General features: G+C 41.0%; 1 protein-coding gene across 1 annotated transcript in view; it reads right to left on the minus strand.

The window, feature by feature from the left end:
- The window catches only part of dlg2 (discs, large homolog 2 (Drosophila)), a 190,462-nt gene extending 172,372 nt beyond the window's left edge, over positions 1 to 18,090 (minus strand). Inside the window, exons 1-2 of the mRNA XM_041952695.1 lie at positions 18,072 to 18,090; positions 17,079 to 17,210 (exon numbers count right to left, since the gene is read on the minus strand). Of these exons, the coding sequence (XP_041808629.1) occupies positions 17,079 to 17,210; positions 18,072 to 18,090 (151 nt within the window). The remainder of the gene's footprint in view (positions 1 to 17,078; positions 17,211 to 18,071) is intronic.
- Between the last annotated feature and the right edge of the window lie 1,933 nt (positions 18,091 to 20,023).

The raw sequence follows: 20,023 nt of genomic DNA on the forward strand, positions 1-20,023 counted from the left end.
AAACCTCTCAAACTGTCATATAAATAAATACACAAATTCATTACCACACCAACAAATTGATGGACATGCAATGCAAAAAGAGGCACCAAACTTAAAGGACTGCATACATGTACCAGTACTAAACACAGGCTGTCATTTTTTCCAACCCCAAATGTTATCTCCCACTGGTATTATCAGTCTGCCTGGGAAATATTCAATTAACACTGAGAGTAGATTAGAGAAAATGAAGCCTCCCAGGAAAGGATCTCTCTCAGACAGCAGAGCAGAGAGCCACACAGCCTATTAAAAGGACTGACCAACCTTTGTTCATCAGACACTGACATATAGAGCTCATTAAAAATCTATGTGGGCCATATTGGCAGACAACGGTTATGAGACCAGGACCCTATGAATTCCACCTGAGCTTCCAATTCATTCAGGTGAGCAGAAGCCACTGAAGCTCATTACAGGTAGACTGTGATGCAGACAACTATAGATATTCAGTTCTACTGCAGGCGGCTAGTGAAGTTAGTGTAGTTTGGACAAAGTACAGTCATACATAGCTGCTAGCTGTCATGTCAAAAGTATTATGTCGCACAGTAAGGTACAACCATGAAACAACCAACCAAACCCCACCACTACAAAACCCAACCACAGAATTCAAGAAGAAATGCAAGGCAGGTTTTATAAAATATCCAATTTCCTAAAATGCATTGTGAGTAGGTAGAACAGTCAGCATTAACATCTCCTTAACACTCCTTTACAGCACAGCTTTTAGAAAATATGCTTCAATATCAGGTCAACCCACTGCTGAGTATTTAGTGCCAAAATATGCACTGCCAATCTGCTGCTCAGGCAAAAGAACAGAAAAGAAATGTCTCTCCTCCAGTCGACGTAAAAATGCCAAATATCGGGGACTGGTGCTTTTATATTATAAAACAAAGTGGAACCATAGCAGCAAGCATAACCACACAAAAAAGTAATATTAAAATTATCATTGTCTTGACTGAACATTGACTAATCAAAATAAGTGATGCTTAAGTAATAGTCTAGCTTCAAGTGTACCAAGTTTGGATTGAGCAAAACATTATCTATTTATAGCTTCTAAGTTCTGGATTCTGACCTTTAATTACAGCAGCTACATCGATATGAGTTGGGAAAGAGCACAGTCATTGTGGCAAATAAATGTCTCGAGGTGAATTTCACAAGAGCAATGACAGTAAAACATACATTTATCCTTCAGATGTAAAGTATTACAGGCCCGTCTCTCGTCTCTCTGCATCTCCACCAGGACAACCTTCCTGACCCCCACCACTCAAGCTGAGACCGCCCTCCTTGCCCTCACAGAGGAACTCTAAACTGCCAGAGCAGCCTCCCTCTTCTCCCCCATCATGCTGCTAGACCTTTCAGCAGCATTTGAGATGGTGCAGTGTTTCCCACAGAATGACAGTGTGGTGGGGGGGAATACATTACCCTACTTCTAGTAGCTTATTTCTTGTTTCACCATTTTAATTCTACTTGATTCTGTACCTTATTTTAATGTTTACTCACAAACTACTTCTATCTGCAGCCCCCAAACACCTATGGTGTCTTACTGCACACACACCAGCTTGCCCCACCCTGCCTCTTTCTGTTTCTCTCTCCCTGTCTGTGACTGCTGTGCTGACTTTCTGCATCAGCAGTGTTTTATAAAGTTGTCAAAAAAAAAAAAACACCACTTGCATTCTGGATTTTTTTTAATGCAGCAGGTGAGCTGCGTGTGGAGGAAGCTTGTTGACAGTCACACACAAATATGTCAATATATCTGAAATCAATAATAATTATTGCACATTATTGTACGTTCCACCCTCACACAGATGTCTCTCTGCTTAAGAAGAGACTTTGGAATTGGATTACTGCAGCTCTGTTTGAAGGTTTGAGCATCAGTGCAATGTGGCTGGCAGTGCAGGCTGGGACAGGGCAAGAAATGAAGCTCTGGTCCAGCCTATCCAGTAAGTGCAGCCTGGGAGGGGCCTTTTCTACCTTTTGAGCAAAAGGCAATACCATAGCCCCTTTTCTCTGTGGCTGTGATAACATGCAGGTAGAGGGCTACACATATACTCATAGAGCTGGAGTTACTCTCAGTACTATTTTCCTCGCTATAACTCTGACTTCTGTAGCACAAAGATGTGAAGGCAACATTACCAGCAATGCAAGTTACTTTCTCCGTTGCTGACTGCAAGAACCGGCAAGTTTTCATCTATTCTCACCATCCAAGGAAGTGAAGACCCAGAGGATTAGCTTGGTGGAAATGTCCACACAACAACTGGGAAACATTTAAATTTAATGTGTGTGTTAATATTACTTCGGACTGCTTTAAGGACCAATATAAAGCAGGATTCACTTTAAAACTGAAGCTCAAGAATGGATCAATACTGACAGTCAAGAGAATCTCTGTGAACGTTAAGCCTAATTGGAAGCCAATTAAATAAACAGAGTAGTAGCTTGAATGTGGGAAACTGTTTTTTCACGTTACATTTTGTGTTGTCTCACATTGTCAGACCTAACCTTATCTCCACACTTCATACTGCAACACAAGCTCAGCTGGATTTGCTGATGCAGGAAAGCCTCCTCTGCTGCGTGCCCCGTCGGTATGTGTGTCTGTCGCTGCTGTATGTAAATGTATTTGATAGACAGGCCCTGTGGTACACTGACTGTAGTACTTAAATAATGTAATGGGTTTTCTGTCATATAAATGCTGATGAAATGCCTAATCCTAGCCCTTGTCTAACCCCGAGAATGAATCTCATTACATTTACTAATGAACCTATATTATGGTTCCAGTTACTAGAAAAAAAAGAACATGAAAAAATTTTGGGTCATATCACCCACCCCTACTTTTTACTGCATAGACAGACCAGCTTTATGGCAAGACCATTTTTCCAGTGGTGAAATTCCTTTTTAATTACGTAGCCTATCATAATGATTGAACCCAAATTGGTACTGAATGACACTGGCACCATAAGTAGGGCTGCATTAAACAGGAGAAGTTAGAGCACAAGCAGTGAATTTAAAGAAAAGAAGGAATAACAGGGAACATCTCTCTCTGTGTGTCACTGCAGAGCACAGGTGATTGTCAGCAAACAGGAGGGGTAGAGCGAGGAAAGATTGTCCACTAGCTAATCGATTTCAGATGGCGTAGTTCTCTGGAATGGATTAAAAAAAAAAAAAAAAAACATTTTTTTTAATACTAAATTGTTTTGACAAAATATACTTTAACAGCCATTAATGTACCTGGGTAACCCACCCAAGTAAAGTGCAGCGAACCACTAGATCTTCTTCTTCAAAAACTGGGAGTCTCAGGCTCTGCACTCTCCCTGTTCACATTCTACCTCAAGGACTGCACAGACTAGGTAACGGACAGAATCGCTGTCTGAACCTTTTAGCCTCACTACTGGGGTCCCTCAGGGTTATGTTCTGGCTCCACTCCTCGTTTCCCTTTACACCGAGTCACTCCGCTCTGTCATTGAATCACATGGTTTTTCCTACCACAGGTATGCACATGACACTCAATTAATTCTGTTTTTTCTCCGATCTGAAACCCAGGCAGTGGTACGAATATGTGAAGCTGAAGCTTGATCTCAACGAGACTGAGCAACTCTTCCTTTCAGTGAAGGCATCTCCCAGCTGTCCTTCCCTGCCAACATTGATGTGACAACCCAATCCTGCAGATGGCCATATCGCCAAAAACATCATGAAGATAAGTCTGTTTCGCAGCAAGGAGGTGGCACAGGCTTGCTACTCTCTCATTTCGGGGGGGGTACTGGTCAACAAAACTGTTTACTTGCTTGGCTCCACAATGTTAGAACGAGCTCTCCACTGACATCAGGACAGCAGAAACTCTACACACCTTCTGTCACAGACTGAAAACTTTATTTTCAGACTGCACCTTGGTCCATAAAAAGAAAAAATCTTTCTCCCTTATTGTTTCTAAATGTAGCACTGGAAGCAGTTCAGTATATTTGTTCAAGTCCGTGTACTAGCATGATGCTTGCAATTTTTGGGTTGTATTCACATGGTTGAATCCATCTTATGGATAAAAGCATAAGCTACATAAATGTTATGTATTGTAATGCAGAGTTTTAGGTCCACAGTTATGTCAATTATTTGAACCCCAAACAATGACAAAAAGTCTGAATTGCAACACATTCAATCTATAAGATACATATCACAACAGCACTGCCAAGACATCTGTCACAGTCAACATAAATGCAGACTATAAATCCAATAAAGGCAGATAAGACTTATGATTGAATTTGTTTGCATTTTAATCTCATCACAGGGCAATTCTCAAGCACAGCTTTGCGTTCCCAAACTTAGACATGGCTTTTTTCACTATTTTCTCTATATAATTCTATATAAACATCACATCATATACATAAAAATATGCTTTAAAAGTTTCTTAATAGAATTATTACGGTACCAGAGGAAAGCACCATAGCAGATATATGTACAGTATAAAGCTCAAGTATGAGTGCCAATAAATCCCAGACAAGTATTAGAGCCATCACGAAATTTCATTCAAATATTAGCATCTTATCATGCTAGGCCAAAAATAGGGATTTGCTGATCTAACTTTTTCTCTCTCAACTCAGGGTATCTGTCGACACTGAGCACTTATGTGATATCAGTGCTCTCTTTTTCCCACATTTACAATCTGTAAAACTTCACTATGTGGAAGTTGATAAGATAAGGAAATATAAGGCCAGAGACTGGAGCTACAGACTGAGTCAATAATCTGTTGTGACTATCTGAAAATAACTGATAATGGGAAAAAATAAAGTCTATGACACTGACAAAGAAACTATATTTATCATAGATCGATCACTTCCTTGTTTATACGCATTCTGCTAATGAGGTCAGTATCAGGGCCGATACAATGTGGCATTTTGGATCAGTTTATCCCTAAAGTCTAAAGTCTACAGCCACACGGGTGAAAGGGGATGCTTGCGTGGGTGTTGTTTCAAATACTAGTAAGATGATGAAATATGATCCAAGAAGTCCAGTCTGAAATAATACATCCACGAGTTTTAAGATTTACCATCAAAACAATTAAAAAGTTTATTGGCCAAACACTGCACAGTGGTTTATAACACTACGACACAGAATTTTACCACTCTGGAAAGTTATCCCAGCAGCAATCGTTCATCTTTCATTGTAATGATTGTGAGGTTAACAGTAGAAATATAAGGTTCAAGTTAGAAAGCAGTCCACCAGGAATGTGCACATATTTTGATTGGCCAGCACAGCGCCTTGCCAGATGATGTTGCCTATTAGCACTAATCACAGAGTGGTATACGGTAATGGCAATGATACTAGTTTTGCATGTATTTGATCATAAAAGAAAGTATTGGACTAACTGAAATTTTGAGCTGATGATGGCACTCGATGAAAAGCCAGAGGATCAGTAGGGTTCCTCAGATTCATCTTTCTCATACAATTCACTACATCTGTAAGAGGCCATGAATGGAAGTGTATGAGTGAAACCATGGTATGCATCAGGACCAGCATGCATTTCAAGCAAACCTATTGAAATGTGGCTCACACTGAAATTAATACTGTATGCTGCAATTTACAGTATGATACAAATAATGACATCCTCATTTTCAGGACTGAGAATTAAGAATCTGTTGGGAAATCACTGGCACTTTGAAAGCACTCTGACAGAATATAGGGTTCAGCTGTAGTAATAACTCACGGGAAGCATGAAGCTCATATTGGAAACAGATCAGTAAGTCCTTCAACTGTGCAAATGAGTGACTGAGGAGTAGTGGGGATGATGAATGGGTTAATCCACACACGGATCCACTCTGCAGTGATGGGGTTTAGCTGGGGCACCCACGCCACTGGCCAGATTAGACAGCACCTAATGCTTTGTAAGATGATTACATCTATTTCAGGAGGCATGTATTCCATCGCAGAGTTGCTGCTGTGTTTGATTGCATTGGATAGACCTATTGTTCCTCATCACTTACAGAGGAATTGGTTGGACATTTAGGGTCTATCTTTACTGAGTATGTAGTAACGAGTGCAAATAATAACTCTGCATGCACACTAATAAAGTGCAATAACCACTAAAAAAAAGAAGTCATGAAAACAGAATTGTGTCCAGTTACAAAACTGTAACTCAAACATTCAGCAAACGTATGCCACTGCTCCATAAATATATCCTGATGAGCGTGAATGGTCTCTGAATGACATTAGTTAACAACCATATCACTCTATATTATTCATTGATGGCCAATAATCAATATTACCTTTGTAATGAAAGCTTGTGGTCATTGGAAAGAATATTTTTTTACACACAGCATAACATGTCCAAGACATGAGCGTGTTCCTGGAGGACATCTGTTGCAGGATATTACATAAGCATTCAAACGTAGGCAAAGATTATAAAATGTAATCCACACATTAAATGAAAAGCAAGTCCTAATGGAGTTTGTCCACATGGTTAATATTTATTATCTAGAAAAAATGTATTTTGGATTCTCACCCTGATGTCAGACAAAGGAGCTGGAAAAGAAGCTGAAGGAATGTTTGTGTTGGAAGAAAATTAAATGAACAGGAAAAATAGTTTGTTAATCTATTCAGGCCCTTGTTTATTTGGGCTTTGGTAAGTGTACCAGTATCTCTCCTTGATAAGTGAGACATGCGTCAGTCAGTCAGCCAGTCAGACATTAGTTAGTTAGTTAATTAATTAGTGTTGTCATTGTACACGTGAAAATTCTAGCAACAACTAACTAAAACAGGACAACTAAACACAAGACAAATCAACATATAAAATACAATATTACATCTGGGAAGCCAAGTGTTGCATAACCCCTACTGCACACAGGGGATACCAACATTTCCATGTCCTTTCAAACATACAAATATACAAAATGTCTACACCTGAAACCAACTGATGTGACACCAGGTTGATAATGAAAATTGTATATGATACTTTTTGTGTATATATTGTCTGTAAAATGGTACAAAAATAAAAAAAATCTCAACAAAAAACTATTCTCAAGGTTCAAAGAAGCAGGTTGTCTGAGGACTAAAGTGAAAAATATATCTAGAAACTGAAAGTAAAAATGTCCTTCCTGTCAGGATTAAGATAAATCTAACATCAAGCGTGGTGGGCTTGATGTCAGAGGGCAAAGGCAGAGTCCTAAAACACCATTTTTCAGCCTGCACCAGAAAATGAGCAGAGGCAGCAATTCTGACTGGTGTGCAGCGATCATTTCACCACTGGGATGTCAGAGAGGAGCGGAGTCAGGCTGGTTGTTGCTGGAAATGGACTGACAGGACACCATTAGTAGCTGAAATCAATACAGGAACCAGACTTCAGGACTTCATGGTCTGGTTAGCACTAGTGTTATTAATTCTACGTAACAGCCACATGAAAGAAGGAAACCGCATTCTGAGTGAGCTTTTAGAGTTTAAGAGAGGATGTGGGGATGCTGGTGGGCAGGAGGTACAGGTGTCATTAAGTCACTGTGAAGGTTCAACATGGCCCTCATAAGTGAGCTCATTGTCACAGATCACACAAGAGACTTTGAAGGATGGAGTAAGTACTACATTAGCTCAGTCACGACTGAAGATCCTGTAAGGGACAGGACACCACAAGCTAGTAAGACCTCAGTCTTTTCCAGACAGCACTTGACTTCAGAAGGTCAGCCCGGTTTGAGAGATGTGCATGAGCACAAGAGGAGGAGTACTGAGGTACAGCTCAGTCCACGTAGGCACTTGTGAGACATTAGCTAGATTTCCATCCAAATGTATTGCACATTTTAACTGAATTTGGATCCTGTATCCATTAGTAGATATAATAAAATGAGTGCCAGTAAAACTTCAAACAATGTAGAAAACACAATGGAAATATGGCACCTCTTTTGGTTTCATGTATTAATTTGAACTTCTTGCCACTCAAATCTTATGTTTTAAGCTGAAACTATGTTTTGCCTCTTCAGTGGAGTGGAGGCTTCTGTGCATGTTCAAGTGACATGCTTCACATACTTTTGGAGATGTTATTAAATTTTCTATGTACAAAACGAAAATGATGACAATGATTGAAGATAAAAACAGGAGGATGGAAACGCAACAATTGTGTCAAGGACAGTGTAAAAAAACTGCCACTGAAATATGAAGAAAAAAATCTGATTGATTTATTTTCACTGAAAAACACCAGAAAATCATAAAATATTAATTGTTAATGTTTGTGTTTTATTTTTCAGTGGAACATTTTTCAGTGCAAATTCAACTTGTTTTTAAAGTGCTTCAATGACAATTTTTTCCTTTTCAATGACAAATTATATTTTCACTGTCGAAATTTACAGTCACTGCATAATAGTTTGACCAAACCAGACTTGATGGTGATTGTTGTAACAGTGTAAAGACGACTTTTATTTTGTTTCTGTCGAGTGTGAATGAAGTGTGTTTTACAATGACAAAATCACTGTTGATGTAATTATGTTCTATAATTTTGTCAGACACTCAGAATATCAATCTGAGCCTGTCAACAGAAAAAACAAGCACCTTCAGTAGACGTACATTGAGGGATTACATTGCAGGCCATTTTGCGGCAGCCAGCTGCAGCGTTCTCACTCAATGCTGGACCAATTTCAAAAATTGTGGTCCCCATTGCTCTCTTAGAAGCAAAAGCAGAATAGCATTCATAAACACATTTAATCTTTGACTGGAATTTCTCCCATTTGTCTGGACATTGAAATCTTCCAGGACATGTCTGACTGGGACATAGAGTCCAGTGTGAACCTCTTTTTGGAGATTTAGGTCTGCAGTAAGGACCAATGGGCTTGTGACTGCTAGCAATAGAGTTGGGAAGTCAGAGAATATTGAGACACAGACGAGCACATTGTTGGTTTTGCTCTTTTAATGGAATTTGCTAACAAAAGCAAAACATAGAATATTGTCAGTTTTATCCTTTATTAGAGGCAGTAGTAATACCAATACACCTGTTATCAACATGGCGGCACGTGCACACACAGCGGCTTCTCTCTCTCTCATCGTGACAGAGTTTTTGTGTTTTTCGTCGTGCAAGACACAGTGTTTTTGTTTGTCTTGGTAGCGTCCTATCTACAAACTCTCTCACTGATGTGAATTCCTCCCCTCAGGAAACAACACAAGGACACTTTAATCACCACCAGATGATAAGCTAACTTCTTTCTTTTTTGCACTACCATTTACATTTGCACTACTACATTCTCTTAATGTTTCATTGTTTAGATTGTACAGTTTTTAATATATGTCTTGTCACAGAGATTTGAGAGTAATGCAATTTCAATTCTCTGTTTGTCGTGTACATACTGCAGAATTGACAATAAAGCTGACTTAAGAATTAAATACATGACTACTGTGATGATAAACATACAAATGCAATTAAAAGACAATAAGTAATGGACACCAAAGGCTCTATGTTATGTGAGGATGGGCTGTAAAGAAGCACTAGGTGGGCCCATGCAGTACTAACGTGGAGGACCATCATCATCTCCAGTTAGGGTTGATCTTTTTTAGATGATTCTTACAGGTGCCCAGAGGACAGCTGGGGCAGCTGCTGAGGCCAGTGTGGCTCATTCATAATTCACAGCTTGACTGACCTCGCAGTCTTTCTGACAAGTACATTAGAATGTTGCTTGTCACCATTTGGCTCATGTTACCCCCTCATCAGCTTGTCACAATCATCTTGACCACAGCACACAGCCCAGCACAGAACAGAGAGACCTCCTCACTAAAACAGTGACGGAGTCTGCATCCTGGGTTACACAGGCAGACCGTGCCCTACTGTATCTGTTCCACTCCTGCCAAGTATCTCAGCGGCTGCTTCAGTCCCAGCTGCAATATTTGCTGCAGTGTGTCAACCCTCAAGTGGCTGAGTGGTAAGTCACCCTCCAACTTCACAGATAGTGACAGGAGGCAACAAAGTATGTATGCCTCAGATGATACAGATGCATGCAACTGCTATCAGACTGGTAGCAATGCTGATTGTGTACGAGAGACCATTCAGTGAACAAACCTGGACCACAGAACATGCAGTAGCTTCGGTCTAAAATATTGGTTGTTGCAGAAAAGTGCTGATGTTTGTAGCCTCATTTTTGTCCAATGTAATGTCCACATACTGTTGGTTTGATAATCAATAATTTTATTGTAATATGCCAATACATCTGATTGGCTACAGACACCTCCCTGTTGAAAAAAATGCATTTGTGGCTGGAGACACGGCAGGGGAGTCTCTCCCATTAACTCCCATTAATTAAAAGTATGTATATTGTCCCTTGAAGTGACCTTCAATTATGTTTTAACTACTTAAAACAAGGGAGCGATATCTTGAACTGAAATTGTGACTACTGAATGTTTAGTATAGATCAGTGTTTCTCAATCCTGGTCCTGGAGTACCACTGCCCTGCATACTTTAGATGTTTCCGTGCTCCAACACACCTGATTCAAATGCTCAGCTCGTTACTGGGCTCTGCTGAGGCCTGATAACGAGCCATTCATTTGAATCAGGTGTGCTGGAGCAGGGATACATCTAAAACACGCAGGGCAGTGGTACTCCAGGACCAGGCTTGAGAAACAGTGGTATAGATAACACCAGCAGCCCCCTCGTGCCACTGTCAAAATTTCTAGTTACACTTTAATAGGTTTAATACACTTTTACACAAACACACAAAAGATTTTCTGCTCTTTCAACTACATCCCACACTCTGTAACTGACTTAGATGGTGTACTGTATGTCAGACGAAGAAAATTCCATTGAAGAGGGGAAAATAATCTGTGTATATTAGAAATATTTAAACATGAAGCAGTTTGACTCCGATGGTTTTACACAGATCCGAGGTAGTGATGTAAATGAAATTATGAAAAGACAGTTCCAAACCCTCGCAGAGGAAGGTGGTCAGAGCCTTGAAGTAGTGATCATGAGGTCAACCCACATGCCTGAGCAGAACCCTATAGCTTGACCACTCTCTGCAAATGCACTCTAAAATCAGATCTATAGAATAGAACATTATGAATAGGGAGAAACACAACAGGGGCTCAGATGAGTGGAGGACTGGTTGAGTGGCACATTCACAATCCTTTAGTGATAATAGTCTATTTCTATTACTGTTTCTATTCCTACTGCCACTCCCTGCTGCCTGTAACACCCGAACTTCCCCAGCGGGGCATAAATAAAGTTTTATCTTAGCTTATAAACCCATGACTGCGTTTACAGGGTAGCCTCTACAGTATCTACTAAATGTAGAATTCCAACTTGGCGCTGCTCTTATGAAACTGTAATCAGTTGCCAAACAGTTTATGCACATTGTGCTAACTTGCTAAAAAGCAATAACTGACTAACTACCACACTCTGCTGACAAAGCTACTCATACATAAAGGAACGTGGGTAGGGCCATCTAAAATCTGTTTTCATTTGTTCCAGATTCAGTTTTAATTTTTTCCCAATTCTGTGCCTCCTTTTTCATTTTTCTGAATTCTGTTTTAATATTTACATTTATTTAATTTAAGATCTGGCAATACTTCCACCACAGGAGCTATCCTGAAGCTGTCTGCACTGCTGCCCTGCTACACAGCGAGCCAGTGGGCGTGCTGATGACATCATGGAGCGTTGTCGCTTCGTACTCTTTCCTGCTTTCCACTCTTTCATTCGTATCGGGGATACGTCCAAACACGACACAGACACGGACAACTGTGCTACACATGTGAAAGAGTAACGCTGGACAATGTCTGGACCTGATTCTGTGGAGACTGTCCAGAAAACAGCTTTAGTGTCTCTGCTATATATTCAGGGAGGGAAACATTATGAAACAATCCAGCTGCCTCGCAGGTCACATGATTTCAGCAGCAGGACTGTTTACCACGTTCTCACGTCACCTGAGAGCAAAGTTTGAAAGAAAGTCAGTTTTACTGCTTTGAGTCTAAGTATAGTTAAGTATAGTACGGTATGGTTATATAAAAAAAAATCGGAACTGAATTTACGTAACTTTTACTACACTGTGACATACAATGTCATTTAAAATCACAAATCCCATAATATTAGATATCGCCCACCCCTGCCCCAGATTAGACAGCAGTGTACCTTCAGAGTAGAATCCAGAGGGAAACAAACTTGAGGAATCATGGCTCAATATCCATAAGTGCAACAAAATGGAGACAGAATGATCAGTTAATCAAACGCCTGTTGAACAAACAGAACACAAACTGGCAGAAATGTTCAGCCACTCTGCCTGCAGTAACTTGCTGGCCATACAGAGCTCGTTACGCTAAAGTACTGAAAGTGAACTTGCATTATCCTCCAAAGCTGAGGAACTTGCTGACAAAAAAGGTAACATGACGGCAATAGTATGGAAGTGGTTTAGATATCTGAAAAGCCACAATGCAGTGCAGATTAAGACGGTCCGCAAAACACGCCATCGGCCGACCCAGACAGGAAACACCACGATCACCTGTAAACGTCCCATCCCAGCACCCACACTATTTTTTTCATTAGTTGAAAGGCAAAAGTTTCTTCTGTTGATAAACTACTCTCTCTGGTTTCTACAAGGTTCAGTCATTATCTTGATACTTTGAGAGAGCATTATCAAATTATACTGCATATCGCGATAAATACTGATATTGACGAATATGGAAAAAATGATCATGATCATCTTTTTGTTATATTGCCCAACCCTACTGCCAAACAAGTTCAGTTGATTTACACGACAGAGATAACTGAAGGTTTGAAAGTCTAACATATAAGATTTAACGTAACTCTGTTTCAAGTTTGGGAAGTGTGTGTATTGTTTTATTGTTTTTCCACCTTTTACTGGTGTATGTTACTGTTAGGGGCAGAATGGAGCTTTTCTTTTAGTTTTATGTACGCTGTAATTATCCAAATGTCTATTGGCTGGCTATCATTAGAAAACACATTTAGGTGTGATTGGTGATCATCCCTTCAGTAAAACCCCCAACAAGACAGATTCAATTTCAATCCAGCGGTTGCATATTTTTCAGAGTGAAGTTTACCTTTGCTGTACTCCTGTTAACATAAATTAACATTAAAAGGTGGTTCTTGTTTTCATTTCCACTGCAGATAACAGACTGAAGGTTTGGTATAGTCTTAATATAATGATAATGATTTAACTGACTCTTTACAAAGAGAAGGAGACAGAGAGAAGATAAGTGTGAGCATGAGCAAAAGGGGGTGGGCATACGTTCATATACAGAAAGACAGAGGTACTTCACCTTATTTGGGAATTCTATAATGTAATTAATTGTAATTAGGGTTCATCTGTGGAGTGTATGAACAAACAGTAACAACTACAGTTTAACCTGTGACTCATATGCTGACTCATAGTAACTGTTCAGCATGGGTTGAGCACACATTCAGCAGACCCACAAAGAGCAAAACAGGACTGCATGTTATCAAAGTTAATATAAATACAGCCCAATGAGGTCCTGTACACATTTCATACAGGAGACACACATATAAAGCTCTCTCCCCTCTCCTCCTGTGGTGTCTGCAGTATTATCATTATTACTTTTATTATATGTAATGTGTACATTTGTTTATGTATTTGTTTGTTCGTTTAGCGCGCAGATTTTAGCCAGAATGCTTATTCACATTTGTAGAGCACAAACACAAACAGGCCTGGAATTAAGTCATTTTTGGGGCAAGGTCACTTTGGCCTTTGACAAATACAAATGTATTGGGCCATTCTGGGCAAAATGTCAGGCACCAAGGTGATAATTACATATCATGAAGACGAAACAGTATACAATCAACAATTAGGAGTTTTAAAAAAACAGTACTGAGTTTTCCACAAAATGCTGTCTTTTTGAATGTGAACAACTCATATTAAGTCCACAAAAACACATTACTCTCAAAACACAAGATAAAAAATGTCATTTCGACAGTCTTCTAGCCACTTCAAATGCTAATGCTATCAGCCCTCTGTTTAATACATTCATTTAAAGGAGGTGGGGTAAACCCATGAAAAGCCTCGTACAAAAAACAAGCATGTTTACATGTTTTAAATTCTTGATTATATTTTTCCAGAATGTTACAGAATGTGTTTTTAGCAAAAACAATTCCACTGATTTAAGTGTTGTTTCATCTGTAAGTGACCAGTTAGTCAAACAATACTCTGTGTGTGAAAGAATCATTGAGTGTGAAAACTTCCTGGCAACATTAATTGTCAGAAAAGGCCCAACGTCCTTAAAATGTTTAAGTGACTTTTAACGGCTCGTGTCGAGTCTCCAGTGACCGAGATACATGTCCGATGAGCTACTTCCCTCTCAGGAACAGAGTAGAATGTGTCACCTCCACTGGTTGTTTTGCAAACATTATACACACTGGTCTCTGTGGTATTCAATTACAAACACGATTTAATAAGCCAGTCCTCAATAGGTCAACAAATATTCTAAATATTTAATCCAATCGTGTACGGCTGTTCTTGCTTGGACCTACACTGAAGCTACACTGAATGAACTACATGACGGACAAGAGTTAGATGTGAAAACATTCTAGTTCCCCTGCTGCTTCTCTGATGTCCATCCTCTCTCTCTCTCCTCTCCAAATTCAGTGAATTAAGAGTTTATTTCAACCAAACCAGTTGGTGGTGATTGTTGCAACAGTGGAAAAAACAACCAAGAAGGTTTTGATGAGTTTTATTTAGTTTCTGTGGAATGGTGGGAACAGAACCCAAACTGCATGGGATGCAGAGGGGTGTAGCCTTTATTTAGCTGTCTAGTCTGTTGCTTGGCAACCCGCTTCTCAGCGACCTTTGATATAACTGGGAGGATGCTGGTTGGTCGATAGTTGAACATATCCGTTTCTCCCCAGATTTGAAGATCCAGTAACCATGGCCACCCTCCAAGCTGATGGAAACCTGTTATCGTAAATGATTTATTAACCAGATGAGCCGTACCAAAGAGTAATTTCGTAAAGCTGGTGTCAAGCCAGCAGGCAGCTTCGGTTTTGGGGTTTTTCACAGCATCAATAATGTTGGCCAATTCAGTTTCTGTTTCTTCTTCTATTTTAAAGGTAGGCTGTGCATGATTCATGGAATTACAGGTAACATCAGAAGAAAAAAAAAAGGTGGGTTGTCTCATGGACAACATCTAAGCAGATTTCTAAGATCATCACGTCATTAATTGGTGCACAAAATGAATCACCGTCACTTTTGATGACTTCGACCCAATCGAGCTCTTTCAGAGCCGCCTGAAGGTTTTGCTGTCAACTCTTTGGGATGTGGCATAATGGGATGTAGTGTTGAATGAATCCGAAAAAACATTTGTGAGCTTTCCTGTGAAAAAAAATTACATTATGGATTCTAGGCTGTTCTATTATTAATTATGTAAGATTGATCAATGATCTGCTTAAGATCAATTAATAGCAAAATGACAATTAAATCTTTGTTGGAATTCCAATGACTGAAAAGAACTACATTGCTGAGGGTTTTCGGAACATACAAATGAAACTAAATGACATTTCAGTAGAGAGGGAGATGTTCACACCAACACATTCAAGATGAACATCTCTTGACCATTCAATCTGGTCTCAGTTTGAAGTGAGCCAGCTATTAAAGGATAACTTTCGTTTTTTACAACCTGGACCTTATTTGTAGCATTAAATACGACCATTTAGACACCCAGACAACTTTGGTGGCATTTGGAGTCGTTTTGAAGGAATTAGCCCCAGAAGAGCGGTGCGTATATCCATATAATGCGAGTTATCGGGGCACCCGTGCGTAGCCTCTATAAACGCATAATCTGCGGCGAAACTCGTTCATATTCCAATATTTTGTTATGATATGATGGTGCTATTCCCCTCTGAGCCCAAATCCCAGACTAGAGTTGGGTGGAAGTTTCTCCTAGTGCGACTTTGGCGCGTCCATTGTTCATCACGTCAAAGAACAAAAGGTGTTGGTTTGTCAGGGCTGAGATGTAGGTGGGCTCGCGGTTTTGTTTTGGACAGCAATATCATACTAGCAGAAACAAAAATACCAAAAATAATGCAAGGACATACAGTACTGTAATCCAGTTTAGATGGCTTTAGTGAAAACAAGTAGCACCTGCCAGGCTGTGTGTGTGTGTGTGCGTGTGTGCGTGTGTGGCAGGGCTGTTGAAGTTGGACAAAAATTATCTTGAATATTCCTTCAAAAAAAACAATAAATAAATAAACACACCATGGTTCACACCATCCCATTATCTATTTTCGCGCATTATGTCCACTGACAGCTCGGATTGTTACTGTAACTGTCTGACAGCATTATGGAAAGGATTCATATAGATGTGCCTTTTTCTTAAAGAGTCAGATCTTTTATGTTTAACCAGAATCAGCTGCTACATCGCTCTCATCAAAGCCACCAGATTCCATTCACAGAAACAGTGATTTTATCATCGTAAAACACACTTCATTCAAAAGCAACTAAAACAAACTAAAACGCAACAAAACCTTCTTGGTTTATCTTTCATTGTTCCAACAATCATCACCTGCTCTGGTTTGGTTGGAATAAACTCTTAATTCAGAGAATCAGGAGAGGAGAGAGAGGGAGGGCGGATATCAGAGAAGCAGTGCGTGGAGATGTAACATTTTCATATCTGACTGAAGAATTGTTTCAGTGGATATTATCACCAGAGAGACTTCAACAGCCTTTCCCGTCAAAAAACAAAACAGAGCAGTAATAACTGCACCGCGGAAACTCTTCGTCTACGTCTTTAGCGCTGCCGTCGAGGCAGTGCCGCTGTTTTTTCCCACAAAATTGATTTTTTTACAATTCAGAAACAAACGTGAATTTAGAATATTCGTTGAAAGCCCGAGTGCAGAGCAGCAGCCATCTTGCCCCTCACAGAAATCAGTTTGCTTTCTGTTTTACTGTTGTGCAAAATCTTCTATAAACACTGGTATTGATCATGTACGTCAGAGCCAGGCATGCAGTTATGTATGACTTTAGTACATCAAAAATTTGACACTGCTTTGAAATGTTTTCGTTTTTTTTTTTTTGAAAAACCACTACAGAATGACCCCCCTCGAGAAAATAGCAGTTGCTTGATGGACTGGCTGTGCTACACTGACTTACCGAGAAGAGCTTCAAACAGGTTGCTTTGGAAAATCCCCATTACTCTCTGGATGGCAGTTTTGAGCTGCTGCTCCTCTGGCTTCCTCAGTTTAGTGCAGTACTCCTCCAACAGCCCCAAGGCTCGAGCTGTGTCTGCAGAGGAGGGGCAGATAAGACAGGCCTTGGTGTCTCCTTGGTTTGTTTTCTTCATATAATAACATGTAGATTCAGCATCACATCATATCATACATCAGATTGACAATATTTTGCATGATGTGACAACATTGTGTATGATGACAAACTGAGGCCACAACAAACGCATCAGTGTGAAAACTACAGATAAAAGTCTGCACATGAGTTGAGATAAGTGTAGGTGAGTTCACCCCCCTCTAAAGCCCACACCACGTTGCAGGAGAACAGCCCCAGCATATTTATCAGGATGATATACAATATATGGCCAAAAGTATGTGGACACATGAACATGTGTTTTATGCACTGCTCTGACAGCCTCCACTCTTCTGGTGTCAGTCTTTCCAGCTCATGTTGGAACCTGGACACAGGGATTTGCTCCCATTCAGCCAACAGAGCATTAGTGAGGTCCTACATGGACACTGGGTGATAAAGCCCAGCTCTCAGCCTGTGTTCTAGTTCATGCTGAAGGTGTTGGATGGGGTTGAGGTCAGGGCTCTGTGCAGAACACTCATGGTCTTCCTCAGCAAACTGGGAAAGCCCCAGCTCTTTATGGAGCTGGGGCTGTGCAGGGGGACGCGGGAATATGCACAAACTGCTGCTGAAAGCTGGATGAATGCTGTCGTCCACATACTTTTGGCCATGTAGTCTGTGTATATTCTAGAAAACCAAAATGCTTAACATCCTAGCTTGAGTTTGGACTTACCACAAACCGTCAGTAAATGCAATGTTGGTGAAGTGTCAGCACCCACATCGTTCACACGTGGGATTTACAGGGTCTGATGCTGGAGGAGCAAAAACTCACAAACACATGCAGTAACTGACCTTTTTTTCTGATAGGCATGGCTGACTCTGTAAACTTGACTCTCGCTAAGGCTTCCAGTGCAGTCTTCAGTGCATGGTCAAAAAGTTCCCTCTCAGTGGGGAGACACGAAACAGCGGAGAACTTAAATCTCTCAAAGTGAAGTCCGGGGACCAGCAGGAGGTATCCAGGAGGCCCCTCGGGGTCAACGCTCAGCAAACTGTTGGAAGGATTACTCCACCGAGCAGATTTCAGCAGTTAAATGATGTGATCTCAGGTGATCTGGATGAGGGTGCCAATAGTTATCCACAAGAAACTCAGATTAGGTCCCCTGTAGCAACGCCTCATCAGCTGCTATCTGCTGTGTATGTGCAGCAGTTCAAGGGTCCTTGATGTGAGAAGGCCTGGCGACCCCTGGTTTTAATGCATTCTGCAGGTGAGGCTGAGTATCACTGGTCTGGGTCCACTTCAAAAACGCATCCTTGAGCTGAAGAGCCGGCAGAACACAGATGTGCCCCGTCATGACTGATCCGCCGCTGGTCCGGACAGCCTCTCACAACACACAGCTGCAGGGACAGATGGACAGCGAGCCGTGAGGTCCTCAATCAGCTGCAGGGACAGGTGGACACGGAGCCGTGAGGTCCTCAGTCAGGTGCAGGGACAGGTGGACACCGAGCCGTGAGGTCCTCAGTCAGGTGAAGAGTGCGGACAAGCGGCTCTGCGGTCTCATAATGAGAAAGAGCTGCGGGTCTGAGGGCTAGCCCGGGTTAACAGTCTCTGGCCCGCGTGGTGCCACAGTCCGGGGTGAGTCCTGTGTCTGAACACCGAGTCCTCATCACTGACGGTACCTGACAGTCCACACCTCAACTTTCTCTGCCTGCCTTGGAGCCACGGCGTCGGGACGCGGGGCGCAGCCGCCTTCAAACACGCCGAATTAATGTCGACCTGAAGAAGAAATGTCCGCTGCGCGCGCGGTTTCTTTCCCCGGGATTTGGGAAATGTCAGCTAACACGAAACAGTCACTTCAGAGTTTATGTCTGGAGGTTTTGACTTATGGAGGGACGTGTATGTGGTCCCCATGAGGCGAGGAACGACGACTCATTCACTTCAAACATGTCTGAATATAACTACGGATACTGCTACCGCTGCCTCGACGCGTAAACACAAACATGCGTGTTGTACATTAGTAAGCTAGCATTCATGCTAAATCAGCAGCCAGCGGCGTTGCCAAATGAAATGATGCTTTCCCAGTGCGACGCCTGGCTGTAGGAAAATACCTGCCTGCCAACTGTGGGAGAAGCCGCATGGCTATCAAATGACTCCGTTTACTTTCATTTTCCGTCAGATGATGACTGTGCATTCGCTGGAAATTTCTCCTGCTGAGACACAGCACTGTCTTCGAGCTGCCACATCTCTTTATTCTTTAAGCAGGTGCTGTCCAGTAGCGTTAGCCAAACCAACTGACAGCATCACCAACAGTTTTAAGTGCCAGCAGCAAGCGAGCCACAATGAGAAACGTGACTTCCGCTCACGGGTTTCAAAATAATACACACGGTAACGATGCATTCTGAGAGCTTTGAGACAGATAGCAGCTCCAGCAAAACGAGCGTGACTTGAATTATTTAAGTGATGGAATTTCCAGTCAATGCAATTATGAGATTTTATAACATGTGAAACTCACACCCACAAGCTATCGTAGTTATTGTATATGGAAAGCAGGTATGGTCGTTATTCATCTCATTTTTCCTGCTGTTCGGCTGTTAATCTAGTTTTATTTCACCTCCATGACGTTATAAATGCTGCTGCATGTGGCAGTCAGCCTTTGTGAATGCTGCCTGTGATTTTTTTTTATTTCTTATTATTCATTGTCACAATTTTCCACTTCTCTGTGTCTCTTCATTAAGTTCTCTATTATGTACTGCGAGGGGCCTCTATTGAACTTACATATATATTTACTTTCTTTTTCACCTCTTTT

Source organism: Chelmon rostratus, chromosome 14 (assembly GCF_017976325.1).
Source record: "Chelmon rostratus isolate fCheRos1 chromosome 14, fCheRos1.pri, whole genome shotgun sequence".
In the NCBI taxonomy this organism is placed as follows: domain Eukaryota; kingdom Metazoa; phylum Chordata; class Actinopteri; order Chaetodontiformes; family Chaetodontidae; genus Chelmon; species Chelmon rostratus.